At 43.8% G+C, this 21972-nt stretch overlaps 1 protein-coding gene across 6 annotated transcripts in view; it reads right to left on the bottom strand.

The window, feature by feature from the left end:
* Positions 1-21837, bottom strand: part of pex7 (peroxisomal biogenesis factor 7) — a 44523-nt gene extending 22686 nt beyond the window's left edge. For 2 of the 6 annotated variants that reach the window (XM_085247690.1, XM_085247695.1), the window contains exons 1-9: positions 21353-21628; positions 21039-21172; positions 20651-20708; positions 19934-20084; positions 19789-19866; positions 19604-19712; positions 7239-7345; positions 6887-7000; positions 3078-3133 (exon numbers count right to left, since the gene is read on the bottom strand). In XM_085247690.1, coding sequence (XP_085103816.1) covers positions 3078-3133; positions 6887-7000; positions 7239-7345; positions 19604-19712; positions 19789-19866; positions 19934-20084; positions 20651-20708; positions 21039-21172; positions 21353-21354 — 809 coding nt within the window. In that variant the 5' untranslated portion in view covers positions 21355-21628. The other 4 variants (XM_085247692.1, XM_085247691.1, XM_085247693.1 and 1 more) reach the window with 4 other exon arrangements.
* Positions 21838-21972: the final 135 nt, after the last annotated feature.

The raw sequence follows: 21972 nt of genomic DNA, 5'->3' as shown, positions 1-21972 counted from the left end.
ATTATACCGTGCAATACAAGCACTTTAAATACTTTCATGTTTTATCTATTACGCAGACACTCAGACTCAAAATCAGACAGAGACATAAAGAAATTCTCGAGAACAACGATCTGACCCAAACAGAGCCCTGATCGCGGCGACGCGAAGCACAAGAAGAACAAAGTCAATCTAAAACAAGACCAAGAGCACAAAACCAATTCCACAACTGGATAATCATAATGGACTCGGGCTGGGATCACACGAAGAAACAGAAGAAACCAAAATAATGTGTTTACAAGTTTTATTTATATACCACCGAATCACAACTACTGTTGCCTCCGTTGTTTCTCCATCAGTACTTTATATTGTAAAGATGATAATACAGAGAAAGAGTGGGAAGGAAAAACTCCCTTGGTCGCGTATCCATCATTTATTTATTCTGGTCAAAGCTGATTCTGACTAGAAAAAAATGAAAAGAACGGAAGAGGCAGAGGAACCAGAGAGAGACTACATGAAGGAAAAGTTTGTGCCAAGGACAAAATTAAGCGCCAAACCAGACTGAAAGCGATCTAAACTTGGTCCGAACGGATTCTGGTATTTATTTTTCATATGAAAATGCTGTAGGTACAGATAGTGGTTTCTTAGTTACCTCCAGCTGCTTATTACCACATAATAGACCTTGTTACAGATGTGTTATCTGAAACATCGTTTAGACTTTTAAAGGCGGATGTCATTATGTCCAAGTTTTATTTATAACTTGAGACTTCACTCATCATGATAATTGTAATCAAGGACACTTCATATCAACCAAAACTGATCTTCTGTATAATAAAGAATAAATTTAATGAACAAAGCATTAAAATTAGTTCCCATTTCAACTTTTAATACTTGTAATCATTCAACTGTCTTCATATCATGTTAGCATGAGAGTCTTTCCCATCTGTGCCTCTCAACATCATCATTGTATTTATTATAATCGTATCTGAGGTTGTCCGCAAACTACAGAGGGAAGAGAAAATAAGTGGAGGCCACACAGCAGCATCGCTTCTGCAGGGACGGTTGGAGATACCGGATCTCACGTCAGCACCTTCTCCACTGGCTGTCATTATGTAATGCTAACACTGTTAGCAAAGCATCTGAAAGAAGCTTGCATCTCTTAAAAAAAATCAATTATTTTAGATCATCTTCCATCCGGCAGCTCTGCATAATTAGCATACAAGCTTCACATCCTGTCTTTATTAAAGATAAACTTAGAGTTTGAATGCTTTTTGTTCGTTTCTTAAGCGTGTGCAGCACAGAGATGCATCGAGCAACATGAGCAGAGACCCGCTGTCACTCATTTTCCATCGTACATCCACTGTTACAACGTTGGATCTTCTTAAAACATCATCCCTGCAAACTAAACACTCCCTCAGCTTTCCGGTTGCTCCAAACACTCAAGTCAACCAGTTGTTTCTGTCCCGTTAAGCTGCATGATGTCACAGAGAGGGCGTAACCCTAAAGTGGTCATCTCGGGGCAGAGTGATCCGCCTGGTTCGAAAGACATTGCGGCCAGCTCTGGGAACCCCTCTGAGAATTTCTCAGAACTTGAAGCAACATCTTCAAATGAGTTATTTTGTCAGAGCAACAGTCCCCAAAACAAACACATTCCTCACATTAGAGAAGAAAAAACTACTGAGTGGTTTAAATGACTCATCGACTGCCAGACTGCTTCCTCATTCGTTTTCCTTTCACTGATTAATCACTGTTAAACAACGTCTTGCTCCAGGCCGGACAACAGGGCAACCTCACCTTTCATCCATCTTACTGCATCTGTTTATCCATCATCTGCCCGCACAGCCTGACAGACGCACAGAACAACATCGATTCCTCTGTGGTTTTAAAGAGCCGAGCGGACAGAGAGGACGGATCAGATATATTCTCATGAGAAGCACAGAGGCAGTCTCCCTTGAAATTACACATTTTATTAACTCATCCTCTGTGGCCCAATAAAGGAGCAGCTCATCCTTCCTCTGTGTCCGTCCCTCCATCTCACACACTGGTTAACTTTACCGCAAATTCTCCCTCAGTGTCCTGACTCGTTGCTTCTGCCATGATGACACCATCCATTCCCTTTGGCAGTAACTGAAAGGAAAGGAGCAGAAATACTGTGCAGGCCACATCACATCGCCGCTCCTTTAACCTCGAAAGAAAGTTCCTTTCAAAGAATCAAATTTGCATGACAAAAACTTTACAGGTTATCTTAAAGACCCAGAGAGGAGACTCATTTCTGCAGAAATGTTAACATTACTCTGCAGGTGTAGGTCATCCACACCGTGCACATGCTGCACGCCCCAGCCCTGAAATAACCGCTGGCACCTGGATTCCTCTTTGTAACTTAAAGCCGACCTCAGAGTTTATTTGTCCAGAGTAGATGCTCGTTCTTCCACATGATGTACTGGCTCACTGGGAATTTGGACTTTTTCACACTCATTCTTTGGTACCCAGGGCTTTCAGCTGGGGGGTAAAAACGAGCGGAAACCACAAGGAGCTGTGAAGATGGTTGGAGTTTGCTCGTGTTTTTGTCCATTTTGTCTCAAGTGAAGTCGAAGCTTCAGGAAACGTCGAACTCAGGTGATCTCTTCATTTATTTAAGTCTGATTTATTTGAGATGTTTCAAATTTCAGATTAAACTTTTGATTTCTGGCATCCACTGCAGCTCACAACGTCAATCATTTCTAAATACGCCTGTTGTGAATAATGTTCTGCATTAACCTCCGGAGCTGAATAACTAAAGAGCAAAGCGACGTCAGGCCCATCATTTTTAAACATCTTGAACTATTTGTTCGCATCTTTATTTTCTTTGTTTAATGTGTAAATGAGCTCAGTGGGGTTCATGCTTTGCTTTGCTCTCTAATGTTTTCTCTCCATTTCTCTGTGCAAACACATTAAACTTGTAGAGCAGCTTTCACAAAATGATGTGGAACAAAATGAGTTCCACATGCTTGCTCGCCTGTTAGCGCTCCTAACGTTCTACCAGCACTGAGCTGCAGAGAACCTTGTTTAAAGGTCCTTAAATAAACAGGTCGAACAGAGAGAAACGCCACAGGTGATCTTACCTGACAGTGAAGTCATACGAGCAGGACGCCAGCACAGTCTTATCAAAGGGAGAAAACTGCAGGAAAAGGAACAAAATGGAAAACGGTTTATTGAGATCATGTTTCCAAAGGAAGAAAGGAAGAATAGCAAGTTATCAGCTTTAATCTCCATCACGAACACCTGCTGCTTTCCTCAAATATTCATAATCTGATTACAAAGAAACAATAATATGTAATAATGTGAAGGGGAGTCAAAAACCCTCCAGAGGGACATGCTGCACACCTTTTAACCTTAAATCAGCATGGAGGTGAAGGAGGTAGGGCATGTTTGACAGTTTGAAGGTTTAAATTAAAAAAATGACACATTTTACAATGTGTCGTTGGAACTTCGAGCTCCGCTGTGCACACACAAGATAATAACCACAACGTGAAAAAGTGCTGAAATGTTTTAGACTTTTAAAGTAAAATTACTGTGTGTGTTTTACAAAAACGCCAGTAATAACTGCAGTTTTCCTTTCACAATATGCAGAACAACAGAAGACGCTGCTCAGTTTGTGCTTCATGCACATGCCACTGTTTCTGATGCTGAGCTCCAGTTTGTCCCCATCATCCAAAAAAACAAACAAAAAAAAAAACTACATTTTCGTCTCCATCATGAAAGAAAAACAGCTTCCGGCAGGCTGAGCAGAGTTTGCAGCATTTCTCTGCTCAGCAGTTTGTGCAGAGACACGGAGAGCCTGCGAGGAGTCCACAGAGAGCGATTTCACCGACGACGCACTCCCAAATTAATTTATTCGCTCATTTGTTCCCCTCTCTGCATCTGACAGTTTCACCTTTCATATCGAGTCCTGGCCTCGTTTAACATCCTTCTCTTTACTGCACTTCACGTTCATTTAACGCTGCTTTACTTGCAAACACATTTATTACCAAAGTAAAACCCAGGCAGCTGTGACGATGCAGCAGAAATGTTTGGTTTGCAGGTAAGCTGCTCAGAAACTGCTAACCAAGCAGCAGCTGGCAGGGCTGGAAAGTAAAGGCATCACAGAAGCACCAAAAACCGCACTTCCTATGACGTCCACTTAAGGCTGCCGGCAGCAGTGAGTCGGTCCCACATGTTTCTTTTCCAAATATTTATTTATAAGTGACTTATGTATGTATGTATGTATGTATGTATGTATGTATGTATGTATGTATGTATGTATATATATGTATATATTGTACTATTCTTAGTTAGCGTATTGTCTGTCTTGTCTTAATGTTGGTTTAAAATGGAGCACTGTAACAAAAAATAATTTCCCCCAGGGATCAATAAAGTATTCTGATTCTGATTCTGATTCTGATAGCATAGCTTAAAGATCGAGGCGGGGCCGCCTTACCTGACAGGTAGAAGTCGACACAGGTGGGTGTAGCTTACAGACTGTCCACAAGTCTGGTGACATTCTACCATCTGATCTGTTATTTAGCAGCAGTTAGCAGATGTGTGTGTCTGTGGGGTTTATATTCCCTCATTATCTCATTCAGACTACACTTTATGTGCCCAACCGGGACAATGTAGTGAAAAACGATTTAAAAAAAAAAAATCAAGGCTTTGAATGAGGACTCAACAAACCAGTGAGTGAGGTCACAGTGAAATATCCATTGATAGTTTACCCCAGGTTTGGTTTGGCTGGAGTTTGAGTGAGGAGCCTTCCACCTGTAAAGCCAGAGCAGTACGCAAAACGGACTGAGCACGCTCTGACTTGTGTACTTCGAGACAGGGATTCCTCTTTTGTCAGAGGTTCATTACGTGCTGATCACTCGTCTGTAAGAAACTCGCTCGCTCACTGTGAATTTTTGATGTGACAGCCGAACAGAAGCGCCGCGGTCCGCCTCTGTTCATTGCTTTATTTTTATCTCGTTACGCTCCTGCTGCCGATCACCTTGTTTGTGCTCCCTGCAGAGAATCGATACAAGCTGACAGATTTGCAAATGGTGACAAGCAGTTTCAGAGCAAGTCTCCTCGATCGATGGGGTACAGCTGTGCTGAAAAAGCCCACAGCAGCAGCTCGATGGGCTGAACCTTTAAAATAACAGCCTGGCTGATCTGAACAGGTCATTGAGTTTTTTTTCTTGACTCTTGAACATTTAAATGTCAGTGAATCTGCCAAGAGTCAACAGGAATGATATCAGCCGATATCCATGTTTGGCCAATATATTAGTTTATCCCTAATGAGGATCACAGTTACTGGGAATGAATGAGTCTAAGCAGACTCCGCGTTATTGAATGCAGAATGTTTATGGTTATTATGCTGTGAACATGCTAACCTGTAACCTGGAGCGCTTCTGTGTGCTTCGTTAGATATGAAATTCTCAGACTTTATCTCAGCATGTTCCTTTTTACCCCGTTCTGGTGACCCAGTGTGTGTTATGAATGCTTTATTATGGAGAATGGCTCTCCATATGTCCGTCTAGTTTTTCCACTTCTTCGTACATTCCCTCATGCCCATTCCACCCAATCTGATGACATCGGTCAGTCCTCATTTTGATGCTATAATTATTTTTCCTGTTGTTCTCTCACTGATAAATGGGGCAGGGATAGCTCAGTAGGTAAAGTGGTCGCCCCATGATCGGAAGGTCGGCGGTTCGAATCCACTTAACGGCTACCCTGAGGTACCCCTGAGCAAGGTACCGTCCCTACACACTGCTCCCCGGGCGCCTGCTTAGTGGGCTGCCCACTGCTTCACTGAGTGAATGGGTCAAATGCAGAGAAAAACAAGTAATTTCCCCATGGGGATCAATAAAGTATCCATTATTATTATTATTATTATTATTATTATTATAATAAATGTAAAAACCACAGAGAAAAGGTGGCAGAATCGACAGTAGTGAAGAGGCACGACATGTGGTTATGTTTCAGGGAAGTGCACGTCGGGGTACGGTGCAGTGTTTTAGAGAGGTCTGTGGTTACGACGTAGCGACGATGCCACAATAAGTCTGCACGAAATCTGCATCAGTGTAATGTCCTCCAAGAGAGTGCGTGCGTGCGTGTGCGTGTGTGTGTGTGTGTGTGTGTGTGTGTGTGTGTGTGTGTGAGAACAGCACATACATCACTGCACACACACACACACACAGTGTAGCACGAGAGTGAGGTCTTATTACCACCATTTGGTTGGGTGTTTTGACGCTGTCAGACTTCACACTACATCTCGACCAGCGCGCACACACACACACACACACACACACACACACACACACACACACACACGGTGAATATGCTTCAGCGGCACACACTTAGGCTACGTCTACACTAATCCGGATAAATTTGAAAACGGTGTTTTCATCTAAAAATGCTCCGCGTCCACACTATCATTTTCAGTCGTTTCAGAACATTTGTTCATCCACACTGAAACGGCTGAAACGCTTACGTTCCTGCATTGCGCATTCATGAAACTAAAGACGATTCAACCTCTGTTATTTGAGAATTAAAGAATTTAAAGAAAAGCTATCAGTACAAACTGATATTAATCTTTAATAGGGTCGTCAAAATTGACAGCAAACAAAACATCTGCCCTATAATGCCCTCTGCTATCTTAGTTTCATTGGTCACATGACTGCATCATATGACTAAAATGTGTCATTGTTTCCGAAAGTCTCCGTTTATGCAGTCTGTGTGTGACGCGAAAACATTTTTCATGGTTAGGGTTGGGGGTAAGGGGCTAGGGAAAGCTTTATGTCAATTAGATGTCCCCACAAGATATAAAAACCCAACACGTGTGTGTGTGTGTGTGTGTGTGTGTGTGTGTGTGTGTGTGTGTGTGTGTGTGTGTGTGTGTGTGTGTGTGTGTGTGTACCTTGAGTCTGCGGATGGCGTACGTGTGTCCCAGCAGTTGATTGACAGGCTGCCGGATGTTCCTCAGGTCCCACACACACACAGTACAATCCACTGAACCTGTGGCCACAACATTCTGCAGACAGACACCAGCTAATCTTTACAAAGCTAACCGGGTTAAAGGTCACAAAATCAGATGTAATTTTAGTGTTTGATGCAGACAGTAAAATGCATTTAAACAAACACACTTCTCTGTATAAATGAAGGCTGGCATAGAGGTTTTTAAATGTATTGTTTGTTTGTTTTTAAGTATCTTTTAAACCAAATATGCCATTTAATATATGGAACCTTTTAACCAACTGGAGGGCCTGTACCTGGTCATATTTGCACCAATCACAGCTGAGGATCTCTGCCTTGTGCGCTGGGATGGCCAATCTGCACGCCGCACCCTTCACATCCCAAATTCTGAGCGTCCCGTCACCTGAGAGTACAAATAGAAAGAGAAGAGTATTCGAGTTTATATAATATATCCAGGTGTTTTTGTGTAAATATGCCTTGTTTTTCTGTGTTTCCTCAGTTTTATCGCCTTACCTCGCTCAGTATTTGTTCTATTTTATTTCACACACAGTCAATCCAATATATCTTTATTTGTTTGAGAGTCAGCAATAAAAGTGTTTGGTTAGAGCTGCTCAACCTGCAGGAGTTTCTGAGAGCTTCTCTTATCATATCTGCTGACATGGGGGGAAAAAAATCAATTCAGGACGCCTGAAAATGACTGAAAACACATTTCCTGCAGAAAAAGAAAGAAAAGGCGTCCAGACAGCTGAGATTTGGGCAGAAACTTCACATACCACTGAAAAACGCTCAATGATGAAGACAAACTATGGAAATGGAGGGCTTATAATATGACCTTCTACTGGATTTACATTTGTCCCATTATCAATGTGCTGATCCCAACTCACTCGCCATCAGCCATGAAGTGAAATAAACTTCTGAGGTGAAGAATTTAAGAGAAGGATGTGAAGAGAAATCTAAAAGAAGTGAGGTGGAGACTGAAAGTAAAAGGAGGTTAATTGAGGGGAACACTGCTGCCAGTGTTTCGAGTTCCTGCTGACGTCAGCTTTTATTTTAGCGCATGAGCTCCTTCATTTCATCGTCTCTCATGAGTTATGGGACTCATTTCAGGGACCACTCATTATGGCATCCACACAGATCTGTGTACTCATTTTGTCACCCAGTCCAGTCGAGGTGGTGTGTGTGTGTGTGTGTGTGTGTGTGTGTGTGTGTGTGTGTGTGTGTGTGTGTGTTAGTTAGTCTGACAAAATTCCACGAAATGCGAATTCCAAATTAAAAGCTGATTTTAAATCTGAACCTCTTTCCCAACGTGATAAACTCAGACTGACCAGAATGTTCCTACTGGTCAACACACACACACAGAAAAGTGTGTGTAAGTGAGTTTCTGGGCAGAGGTTGAGGGTTTGCCAACACACTGCGACAATCATCAAGCAGAACTTTTACACCCCTCCTCCTCCTATTCTTCCTCCTCCTCTTCATTCAGAGGTTTATTCAAACTGCAGTGAAGACCTCGGTGTTCTTCACGTCGACCTGGCAGCAGTTTTTTTTACTTCCGTCTTAAAAAAACTTGACTGTCACAGACTAAGGCTGAAGCCACAGCAGAAAAACCTCCAAATAAAACTGACGGAGTTAAAACCTCCAACCGACTCCCATTCAGAAAGCTTCACCCTTGAAATACCAGTTTTACTTCTATGACTACATCCTGGTTCCCTGTGCTGACGGTCCGTGAGTCAAGTCCCAAAGCTTGTGTCCTTATTTCTGTCATGCACAGTACATCTGTTTCAGTCAGTTTGCACACCGTGTGTTCCACTGTTCCCATATGGAAAAGAAATCTTCTAAAAGACTTGCATCATATAGTGAATCATATAAGGCTTATATGATTTACTCATGAAAGTGGCCACTTTCTCATTACTTTCATGTATTGTTTTAAGAAGTATCCAAAACATGCAAGTTTCATTTATATAATTTTTCAAGGGATCTTATATCTGTTTTCACACTTGTATGCTTTTCATACAAGTTTCACACAAGACAGATACAAACTTTACAAGATTTATATATCTTTTCAATATGGGTTGGCTCTGAGTGATGTCAAGGAGGGTGGGCGTCCTTAACCTGGTCATGATGGCTATCCACCCGTTTGTGAGGAGCGTCCAAACAGAAGAACGCTGCATCCTAACGCTTGTTTCAGACAGAGGATGAACTGAGAGGTGCAACCAGACCAGCATGACATGAAGGACTGCAGCTTTATCAGACAGCACAAGTGATGAAGTCAAACGTGTTGTCTGCATGTTCCTGAGTCACTGTAATGATGGAAGGACTGAGGCGTGAAGTCAGAGTTGGGTTAGGGTTTGGCTCTCAGCTGTGATGGTTTCAAGCTTTAGAAGCTTGGGAATAAACCCAGTGTTGACATTTATTCTGGCAGAGCTTTATTTAAATTTGTAATAATGTCAAAGAGCCAAAGAACAAGGATAGGGGATAAAAGTTGGGGCCACGTATCTGGGAACAGAATAAATGTGGCTAATGGGATTGTGTGAGCGGCTCTCCTGAAACAACGCCACCTGAAGCCCGTTGGAGGCTAACAGGCTGAATAATCAGCTCCAGGACTGATTAAAGAGCAGGCCGAGGGGAGTCGCTTCTCCCAGGCTTCACCTCCTGTTTGCTGACCAGCACATTAATCTCCTTCTCTACTTCACTCCTTGCACCTCCTCTTTAATCCCAGCAATGGCTCTGCACCCTCCCCCAGCATCCCTCCACACGGCTCTTCATCGATTCTTTGAGTAACATTTTAACCCTTATCCTCCTCTTCCTCTCTGGTTCTTTTTCTCATTCACACTCTGAGGGGTGTGTGTGTGTGTGTGTGTGTGTGTGTGTGTGTGTGTGTGTTCTGCAGTGCTGACTTCTGTGAAAGGGTCACGGTTTATTACACCTATAATCGCTGCTGTATCAGCAGGTTCAGCTAATACACACAGACACACCTGCAGCCACGTTTTAGCGTCTAACACTTTTTTTTTTTTTTGAGTCAACTGTCCAATTACGCTTGCTCTTTGTAAAGAGGGGGACATGTATAATTATATAAGAGTCACAAATCCAAACCCTTCCTCCAGTTTGGACACGAATGCAGAGAGTCTGCACTTTAAGCTCGTATTATGTAACAAAAGTGATCGTAGCACACAAATAAACAAGGACACTAGCTGTAAGCACAGCCACAGAGGATCATTTACACAAATAAATAAATGAGAAACAGATTTCTGTGTTTGATTCCAACCACAGCAAACCTTCACTTAAGGATGATGAAATTCAAGCTCTTCAACTGTGAGAGAGAGAGAGAGAGAGAGAGAGAGCGAGCAAGCAAGAGAGAGCTGCTGTGGCTGCAGATCAGAAACGAGGAGTCAAGACGCCCAACAGCTGATAAAAGCTTGAAGAGTTTGGTCCATCCACACTCAGCAAAGCGGGGGTGATTTCCTCTACTCATCTCACTTAAAGACTTTACAGTTCATCAGGAAAGTCTTTGTTTCAACACCAGAGTTTCTTTTTGTGTGTGTTGAACTGTGTGTGTAGAACGTCTGTGTGGACCACAGTGTGGGTACATCATTCTGGTCCGCACACACAAAGTCATCATGTACTGTTTTCTGAATACACCCCTGTCAACACTAATATAAGCATTATTATACACATAATGTATGTAGGTGGTTAAAATGCTTAAACAAAAACCTCACATCTAAAACTCGCTTAAAAAAGGTCTCTGGAGAACTTGGTGGTCAAAAAGAGCCGTCTGATTCCAAACTGGTTCCAGCTGCTGATGGCATCTCTGCTGGCTCCAAACCTCCTCTGGACGGGGGAGCACTGCTCTCTCTTCACGCCTTACTATTTGCATTTTAAAACCTTTTTTCTCGTTTCACTTGAATTTCCAGAGTCCAGGCTTAATGTGATCACAGCGAGTGTGTGGGAGACTGTAGCAAAGAGGGTGCAAATAAGAAGCTGCAGGAGGAGCTGCAAACACAAAGATTTACATGATTGTTTTCAGTAGCAGACGGAGATCAACCACCTCCAGAGCTTATCTGAAGCACCACGACCACTGGTTCAAACGAGCATGTGTGCAGTTTCATCGCATCTTTGATCAGAGCGAGCTGGCACAGCAGCAATCAAGCAGAGGAATTACACGCAGACGAACAGCTTCTTTATATTCTGAGATTACTTTCCATCACAGCTGTGCTCGTGTGCAGGAGACAACAAAGAGAGGTGGCTGGTAGATGAATGTAAAGCCTTCAACCTACACAAATAAATGTGGGCTTCGCTGACTCAAAAATCCAAGCATCTCAGCAGCTTTGTCTCCAGTAAAAACCACGAAATGCAATCAGCTCATTAAAATGAAGGATGCTGCACAGAGTTCAACAAGTTTGTGGAATGAGTCCATAAAATCTACCATACCTGCTTTTAATTTGGCCCATTACTCATCCATTTTGGGATTTCAGCACAGACTTCACACTTGCAGAGATCAAACATCCAGCCAGCTGCCTGAAGGTGAGGAACACTCGCAGGGTTGTGCACCATGACTTCCTTCCCCGGGTCAGACTGTTAGCACAGAGTCTGCTTCAACATCCTGAAGCATCTGAAGGACATGACCCAGAGCGTGCACTGAAAACAGGATTTTCTCTCCTTTCTGGTAACGATGGGTCCATGTAGCTGCTCCCTGGATGCACATCCAGTTTAAAAGTGGCAGAGATGTGAGCATGAGCACTCAGTGCTGAGATGAACCTTTAAAACTTTAATGCAATGACCAGGAAATAAACTGAAGGAAGAATTGCCTTGATTGGTAAGTTGTTATCAACCATTGGTTACTTTGTCTCTGAGATAATTATCCATTTGCACACTGATTTGCAATTTCATTCATTTAAAAAAAACAAAACTTTATTGTTCATATTCTAGGATCATTGTTTCGATACACTGGAGTAGATCCAGCGTGCACCAGCAGGAGCGATCAGACAAAGTTTTAATCCAGTTTATATTTTCATGGGCTGAACTTTTTGATCGCACCTGTAATTTTACAGGCTTTCTGTCAATATGATGGACAGAACGTGAGTGACCATCGTTTATTTAACCTCAGTCGTTCTGGGCCTTTTTTTAAATACAGGACACAGGAATGACACGTGTAGGTGGAGTCTGAGTTAAACACAGTTCATTGAAAGGTCAGAGTTTAACTGATGATTACTGAAGCTTTGATTCACTGAGAGCTCAGAGCGACTAACCAGCACTGCAGACTCCAGAGGAGACCTGGAGGGCAGATCGAAGCCTAACAAACAGACACAGACCCTCATCTGATTCTCAGGCTGGAGGTGGGGATCTTTGTCTGCCACTGAATCGAGCTAAGCGGAAAGAGAAATGAGAGGACTGAGGAGGAGGCAAGGAACAAAAGAGGAGGCAAGGGAGAGAAGCAGTGAGGAGCATGGAAACCCAGATAAGCTTATCGGAATGAGACGCCATCTGCACCACGCCTTCACCGTATCTCTGCTTCTCCCGGTTTGTCACTTCCTTTCTCTTCAAAGTCATGAGTGGCTGTAGCCTCTCAAGCTAACACTAAGTGCCACCAGAGGGGAAGCCGTAAGATAGAGATAAGGTGGCAAAGCTCCACCATACACTAATCATAGGTAGCTGTGCTTGAAAACTCATCCATCCAGCCATCCCTCTCAGTTATTATCCGACTCATAAGTTATAACAGAAAATACAAAAATATGAATTTTGATTTAAACCCCTAATAACAAGTAATAATAATAATAATAATGCACAGAGAGCATGATCCAAGGCGACCTGTTGTAGGGTAGCTTTGCATGATTCACAGGTCAAAATAATCCATATGGATCTCATATTGCCTTTCCTCAGTTCATCCTCTGTCTCAAATAAGTGATATTAGCTCCTCCCCCCTTTAAGGCAGCCGTCTTCTGATTGGTTATCCCTGCAAACAGCAGGTTGGATGGTCTCAATGCTGAGTTTAAAGTCATTTAAAAAAAAAAAAAAAAAAAAAACAGAGCTTCTGACTGACAGGTCACTGATCTATGAGCATCCAGCGCTCCACCAGTGATTCACCATGAAGGCACGGTGCTGACATCCACCAGTCTGTTTAAACACTCTGGAGCACGAGCAGAGTCTTCTCTGGCTTCAACATGAGCACCATTAAAATATTTCGCCAACACCGATCTTCAACACTGTAAAGTCTCAAATAATGATAAAAACTCCAGTATTTTTTTGACTTCAGCAAAAAACAAAAAACTCCAAACTGCCGCTCAGCCTCTGTGTGTGTACAGGCCAGCTCCACTGAGACAGCTGACATCACAGGAACACAGGTACACTAGTAAAAGGTCAGATCACCCACTGAGAAACACCACTGGGACCCACTTCAGCCGTTCTCCACCAGCCTGACAATTACACCATCACACACCGTCATTAAATTGTGTTGAGCTCCAAAATCCAGAGTGGCATCACATTTTTCAAAATGATTCAAACCTTTTCTCTTCAGATGTTTCTGAGATGCCTGAAACTCTCAGACAAACATTGTTCAGTTACAAACATGAAAAAATGAATAATCTGTCCTCTGCTCTCATCATAAATATGACCGTGAGCAGACCTCTGGGTTTCCAACCTCGGTAACGCCTCGTCTCTTTTCTCACCTGAGTAAACCCAAATAGAGAGAGGACACACTGAGCATGTGCGACAGGAACTCTTCACAGCTTACTGACTCAGAAAAAAAAACGATGCTGTTATCACAACAAGCGCTCCTCTCTCACCATTGATCGCTGCCATCGTCTCATTACAGCTGTGACCAGGCCTGCAGCAGCGCTCTCTGAAGCAAGACGCGGCGCCTCCATCGACACCAGCCGGTGTGTGTGTGTGTCTCTCTGTCTGTGTGTGTGTCTGTTATCACAGCTCATGACCTAATGTAGGTTTGCAGATACAGAGAACGAGTGTGGCCAAAGTTTCCCTGAGGCCAGGACCTACCAAACACCGCTCAGCGCGCACGTACGTACGTGTGTGTGTGTGTGTGTGTGTGTGTGTGTGTGTGTGTGTGTGTGTGTGTGTGTGTGTAGCAGAGACAGAGAGCCTGCTGTATCTGGTGGACACCTGCTATCACTTATTTAAACAGACACTACCTGCTCACAAAGTCCAACACACACATACACTGAGCGGTATGAAACCGTGTGTGTGTGTATGTTTCAGTGTCCTGCAGCAAACATCATTTGGCTGGAGAACAAAACACGAGAGCACGGCGGTGAGGCGCGATGGAGAACACCGAGGCTCAGCAGCACATCAGTGATTACAAATGAATCTCACTGAAATTGACCATAAACTCTCATAAATCTGTTATTGTGAGGCAGAAATGAAAATGTGGGTAAAAATAATGTGTGTCAAGATTTATTTGAAGCAGAAGCAGAAGCAGCTTTAACGCTTTAAAGCCGGGGTGGGGAACTCCAGGCCTCAAGGACCAGTGTCCTGCAGGTTTTCAATCTCACCCTGGGTCAAAACACATGAATCAAATGATCAGTTCATTACCAGGCCTCTGGAGAACTTCAAGATATGTTGAGGAGGTGATTTATAATAAAACCTACAGGACACCGGCCCTTGACGGCCTGGAGTTTAAACACCTTCACCTCTCACCGGCCACTTTGAATAACCTTTATTCCAACATTGAAGGCGTGTGACAGAACTCAAAATGTGATGTCAGATTTGATATTTGATTCCTAAACTGCGGTGAGCTTGCAGGTTTTATTAGAGCTTCCATTCTGACTCCAACCTCTGCTAAGAGTGTGCTGAGAGTACAGGCATGATCAGAACCTTCTGAGAAGACGTCCCCAAAAAATAAATGATGATTTACACTTCACACTGCACCTCTGGACAGCTTTTAGCTCGGCTGTTTTACGTGTGCCTCTACAAAGGATACTGGATCTCCTCCAGTGTGTAAACACGATGATCCCTCAGCTGGACTTTAATTTTTAGGAAGTGGGCAACATGGATGCATGACGAAAACTCCCCTCTGAGGGTTCACATCATACACAGTCTTACCTTTAAGGAGTCACACTGTTCAGGTAACATGCTGCCATGGCCCAGGAGGGCCCATGAGTCTTAACAGCCTTGCCTTGTTTTTGGTCTTTGATGCCTGTGCATGTCAGATGTCTCAAGAGCCCCCACAGGGACCCGCCAGGCTCACGGTGATGCCAACACTATTTGGGGGAAATAAAGGTTGTATAGACTGCACCCATCCAGCATCAATCATCGCCCGTCTCCTGTGGACCACCATCCTCCAGAAGCCCTTGACAGCAACCTAAACTTTGACATTTCTAATTTAAATGAATATTCAGAATGTCGGCTCATCACTCAAATTTTACATAACTACATAACCAAGCTTATAACTGCAGCAAAGCTCTGCTCATTATTTCCTCATTAAACCCACAACTGACCGCCCACCTCACATCCTGATCGCAGAAGCAAGCTGTGACCAAGTCTATAAGTTAAAGAAAAGAAAAAAGGACGAGCAGAACGCCGAGAAACCTGGATCGAGCGTGAGTGCGCCTGCTGGAAGCACACAGAGATAAACACAGAGGCTAATTTGATGCCGAGTTTTATCACTCCTGCTGCAGGTCAGAAAGCGGTGCACAGCAGAGCTTCGCCTCCGGCTGCTGCCGTAAACAAACTGGCAACTGGATGCATTAAATAAAGCTTTAACACAAGCTACTCTCCTCTCGCTTTCAGACCACTTTTAGGTTAGGCTTCACTCTTCTCTGCCAGTTTTTGTGCCTGCGTGCAACACATCCAACACAATTAGCTTTAAAAAGCTTAAAAAAGCAATAAAGTTCAACATGTTTCATTAAAATACTTGCTTCGGTTCTGGGAGGCAGAGCTGCACACAAAAGTACAGACAAGGTGTTTAGCATTTAGAGCTTCATGAGACCCTGAGGCCAAAATAAATACTGCACTGGCTCCTTTACTGTAGCCTGCTGTGTGCTGATAGCACAGCTCAGTAATGCTGCAGATTTTCAGCGTGGGTTTCACAGGCAAGTCTCAATGCAAATGGAGTCCATGCACCTTGCTCAGAGTCCTGACATCAGCAGGTGACCTCCGGCTCAAAGGTAAAGACAAAAGGCATCGCCCACCAAGGAAGCACAGTGGCGCCTTCACAGCTGTTTCTACCATAGGGGGTACAGCTGCACGTGAACGAGTCTCCTCAGGTTCGGCTCTGTGGTTGAGCCGGTATCGTCGGCTTTGTCTTTTTAGCGGCAGACGCGCGGCTGAGAGGTCCTGGCGCCGATGTGCTCGGATCAAGACACATTTTCAAAGAGCCTGAGCGTCCTCATTCAAATCTCTGAGCTTAACTCTTGGTGAGAGGACACCACTCAGCACCGCAGAGGAGGACCGATAAGACAAGTGCTTTACATCCTCATCCCTGTGCCGTAGAAAGTGTTTCCTCTTCCAGCTCCAGCAGCTTGAATCCACAGTGCTGCTGCAGGGATTACAAACTGTTTCCTAAAGCAGAAGCTGGAACGTTTTAGGGAGCTATGTTATGACCCCCTGTAGGAGTCAGTGATGGCTGGTTCTTTGCTGTTTTTGAATAACTGTTTGTATCTATAAGGATTCAAACGGTTCTTTAAAGATTAGTTTTTGGCTGTGAGGGTCAGCTAAACATGCTTCAGAAACCAGAAGAGTTACTCCAAAAGTCAAAGACGTATAAAGAGAATGTTCGGAAAAACCACAGCCAAGTGTTTGGACTACGGAAAAATCCTGAAAAATGGAAACCCTCCAACTTCATGGCATCACTCCTTAAAGAGTTACTTAAGGATAAAAATCTACCAAAACTGTGAGGGAACTTTTGAGGAATCAGACGATATAAAAGAAAACTGTGAGGAGGAGATCATCCTGACAAGGGGCATCATTAGTGTTTTGTTTGCTGTCATGTTACAGCTCTGTGTGTTGGTCTTTATAGAGCAGAGCTGCTGCACTGCTGAACCTCACGGAGATCTTAATAACAGGAACCTATTAGAAGTGAGAGCAGAATAAAGCTACTCTCTCACATATCGACACCAATAACGGAAAATCTGTCACACATGCAAACCATCTGTTGTCTAATGGACGTCTTGTAGGTAAAAGCCGAGGCTTTTATGTGTTTTAGGACCACATTAAGAGAAACACTGTGCGTTTTTACTAATTGTGAGCGTGCGGCGAGTTGACTGGCAGAATATCAAATGCAGTGCGTTTGGTTGAGCTGATGTACGAGACCAACATGGAGTTGAACCGCTGTAAGCGGCGGACACGGACACTCTGAAGGTCTCATTATGGAGACGTGCTCTCAGTAAAGCATTTAGCTGCAGAGCTGTTATTAAAGCCGGTTAGTGTAAGTCAGGACTGCGAGACACTGTGCTGGGCAGTTTGAAGCCGTAACCTGATATTTTACAGACCAGAAAATATTATGAGTTCCCAGAGTTGAGAATAAGTCAATAAAAAAAAAAAGCGGAGAGATCAAAAATCAAATCAAATGAAAACAAATATGAAGCATCAACCACAACAACAAACCCCAGAATTACAGCCTCCAAGTTCATCTGTGGCACCGGTCATCATATGGTGCCAACAACAAGGAGCCATTAATCACACATCTGTCACAGGGATCACTGACACATACTCAGAACTCAGATCTGAACACAAACACCATATTTTACTTGTTTTAATTCAGCACAGCCATCATGAAAAATAAATTCTCAGAAATTTGTTCAAAAATCAAATGAAAAACATCCAGAACTTCCTTAAAAATCACATCTGAGGACTGCTGGTGCATGCATGAGTCCACTGCAGCACACTTCTAATAACTGAACCCAACCTGAACAGACCTTTTATAGCACACAAACACAGGATTCAACAGTTAGGACCCTCACGGATTGTCCCAGCTGTGTGTTCTATATACACTCAATCAAAAATAAAGACTCATTTAAGGTCAAATGGTTGGACCTGGACTACCCCGTGAGCAGCGGGGAGTTAACATCTTCCTGCTTTGAGAATCTCATCAGAGACCTCCGCTCGCTCACAAACCAATTAACCCAAACTCATTGGCCGAGTCACGTGACAGACAGCACCTCCCAAACCGAGCTCGAGCTGAAGGCGGCTGCTGCAGATTGGATGATGAATTGCTGCCCCTGTATGAAGTTTAAACACACTCCCAGGAGATCATCCAAATGCTCCCTCTGGCTACAAACTCACTCACATCACTGTGTGGATGAAAACTTTCTCGACAGACACACAAGAAAGCGACTTCTCAGACTTTTACATGCTTCTCTGGTCTTACTGACCACTCTTTATCCAGACTTGAGGCCAGTTAACCTAAAGTGCACATCTGCTGGAGGACACATGAAAGCTCCACACAGTCTCCACCCAACCAGGAACTAACTCTTTAAGCCCTGCACCGCAGCACCTTCGACTTATCCTTCAAAGATGATGCCTTTGATTTATGCTCGTGTGGGACAAGTTTTATAGACTTCAGGCTACTGTCTACTGTCGCTGACCCCAAACATCTGTAGGTCTGAGAGCAGGAAGTTAAGTTTCAAGCTGTTGCAGAGTCTCTGAGAATCTGTCAAGTCCTGCTCTGACAGCGGATGGCGATGTCTCCAGCATGACCCAATGAGACATGCAGCAGTCTGACGTCACTGTGGAGCGCACTGCTACAGCAGAAGCAGCAAACAGAGCCAGGAGGACTGCTTTAAAGATCCCACCACTCAACAATCAAGCACAACGACAGAGAAAAATCACTGTGACAGAGGTTTGGAGGAGATCCCCAAAGCAGTCAACCTATTACCACAGTCTCCTTCATAATGGGAGAAAACCCCTAAAATGCTTCACTGCTTGATTAGCCACAGAAGTGCCACAGGAAACAGGAAGTGCATCATGCAGAAAATCTAAAAACACATGCAACCTCAATCTTGGACGGCAGACTCGTGCATCCAGCGATGACATCACAGTGACAGAGACACGCCTCCTGCTACAAACTACACCCCTGTGTCTGCATCAGCACCAAAGCAGGTTTAAATCAGAATCAGAACTAACTAACTCTAAGGAAATTATGTGGGTTACAGTTGCTCCAAGGCAGCAACAATAACAGACTAAACTAATTAACTAATACAATATGTTACAGAATTTGCAAATTTAAGAAATAGCACTAATATGCAAATCACTCAGTTATAAATATCAAGAATATTGAATATACTGTGCTTTAAGAATTACATTATTAAAGCACAGTTCTTTCCACGTCGTGTTTAAATTACAGATTTACGTTCGTAACTATGAATTCCTACTAAGACTAAAACCTTCAGTAGTATACTTACTAGCATCATGCAGACTCACCTCACTTCCTACACTGCACACGATGAGGAAAACCTCCAACAAACAACACGAGTGAATACCACGAAAACCTCCAGAGCTCAGGTGCACTCGTGCTCGCAGACAGACACCGAGAAAAAGCTTCATGACATCAAACATTTCCTCCTTTGTAGCTTTAAATCCAAAGTGAAGCTGAATCTGAGCGGTCTGAAGCAAAGTTCAAAAAACGTTCAGGCCTGCTTCCAAAAACCATCACAACAACGCCATCTAATGGTGAAAGCAGCCACTTTAAACCCCTCTGACAGGCCAGCCGACTCACCTGAGGCAGATGCAAAGCAACCTGGGATGTGAGGCGACCAAATGGTGCTGTAGATGACCCCTTCATGACCTCTGAGGGTGGTCAGCGATGGACTGAGAGCAGGGTCCCACTGACAGAGATAAAACTAACATGAAGAAGACAGAACGCAGACGGAGAGGGGAAGAAAGGAGAAACTTTCATCTTACCACTTTCACCGTTTGATCCCACGATCCAGAAACTATCAGGCTTTCTCCTCGAGTCTGACTCCAGTCCACAGTGTACACCTGCACACACGTCACAGTCAGAACACCTGTGTGTGTGTCTGTGTGTGTGTAAGCATGTGTGCGTTACCTCCTGTGTGTGTTCTTTGGCCACCCTCAGTGGAGCACTGTGATTGGCTGTATCCCACAGCTGGAGGCTGCCATCGCCGCCGCCTGCCACCAAAATGTGCTCATTAGCTTCACTCCATGCCACGTCGAACAGGCCGTCACTCCACTCCCAGCTGAGACACACACACACGAGGATGACATAAAAACTTAATCTTTGACCTTTGACTGAATTCTTGTTTCCTTTATTCGACTTTAAAGGATTATTTCTGGGGGGGTTTTAATGGTGTTGTGAAGCAGTCGCCTCCAGCACGGAGCTATGCAGCTTCCGACAAGTCTCTGTGTTTCAGTCTTCCCCAGATGTGGAGTCAACAACCTCAGAAATGGCACACTTCACACAAAGATTTCATATCTACTGAATAATCACACATGCGTCATCATTCAGAATGCAGATGAGGAGGAATGTGACTCCTACTGATTTGTATATATCATCTGCATTTTTATTATTTTCTGAGTTTTTAGACCATGTCACTCTCTCAGTGGAAGTCCTGGAAGTCAGTGGCAGTCACATAAAACCAGGGGTTTCTATCTGGTTTCCTCGCAGTCTGATAATAATCTGATCTGTGCTGAAATTAGATGAAACCGAGCCCTAAACCTCCTGCAACTTCTTATAATCATCATCTGTAAGCATAAAGAACAAAAACAGATGTTAGAGAGAGAGAGATGAGGAAACAGATGTTACCTTCTCACTAAGGTGAGCCCGGTCTCGGTCTGATCCAGGACCAGCAGTGTGCCGCAGCCTGTACACACACAGACAGAGTGGATAGGAATGAGAAAGCTGACTGTTTAAAAACAGCTGAAACGCACAGATCTGTGTTTCGGTGTGAAAACCGCGTGATCATCGTCGTCATCGGGGTCTGTTCAGCTCGCTGAGGTCGACGTTCAGAAACAAACAGCACGTCTTATTTTATTTCAGAATATTTATACGGATCAAAAGTCAGGAAACAGAAGTGATGAAGAGCCACAAACTGGAGTTCCTCTAACGTCCGCACGAGGCTCCAGCAGTGAGCATTCATTCTTTATCACATCCAGGTGTGTTCTCCAAACTGTGACCACTGAACTCTACTGACCTGCTATCCCGTAGTACTGTGAGGCAGCACAGGCCACTCTGCTGGGGATATACGGAGACACTTCCACTGCGTAACCGTGACGGGCCGGACTGCGAAACACCTTCACCGTCATCATCGTCACATACAAAGAAACCCTGATGGACAGAAAGGTTTAAAAAGTCTGCAAAGACGACATCGACTATTTACTACAGCATGTCCTGTTACTTTGAAGCTTTTTTATGACCCTCAGGCGAAATATTTTAGAAAATATGACAATTAATGTGCACAAAACTTGTAAGACGCCAAATTTCCTAACAAACATTCAGTGTATTTACATTCACAGTGGGGCGGTTTTCTAACCACGTTTTTCACACACGTATTAATCTTTCTCTCGTTCGTCCTCCAGCAGGTGCGATAGGGTCTTAATTAAAACTTAATACTCGGGGATTCCGGTTAACGCGGTCCACGTTTGCGCTCTGAACCCGCCCTGTTGTGTTTTATCAAATAATCCGTGGGGTTCAGAGATGTGAAGCTCTGAGTCTGTTAATCTGTTCACACGTAAGAAGTACGCGGGACTAAAGTAACGTTTTATGACTCAGACCGTGTCTGATCAGCACCTGCTCTCGTGTGGTCTGCAGGTGACAGAGTGACTTCACGGACCCTGATCACATTTAAATTGAAAATGGCTGTCACGTGACTCATAGAAACCAGGTCGTCTCGTGGGATCGAGAGAAAAAAAGCTTCAAAACTTCAGAGACCCACAGAAGTTCCCGCTGCTCCTGCTGCTCTTCTCACTCCACTCACTGCTTCTCCACTTCCGTGTTTTGATCAGCTGACTCCGGATTGAACGTGCTTATACTTGTAGTTGTACAGTTTGCCGCCAGGTGGAGACATTTCTTTACCTTAAAACCAACAAGTGCGCTTATTAGAAATTATAATTCTTTAAAAACACGAC

The sequence above is a fragment of the Mchenga conophoros genome, linkage group LG15 (assembly GCF_057382185.1).
Source record: "Mchenga conophoros isolate Kocher_MC1m ecotype Shallow Benthic linkage group LG15, M_conophoros_male_GT1.1, whole genome shotgun sequence".
NCBI lineage: Eukaryota > Metazoa > Chordata > Actinopteri > Cichliformes > Cichlidae > Mchenga > Mchenga conophoros.
This window is presented reverse-complemented; position numbering and strand designations above follow the sequence as displayed.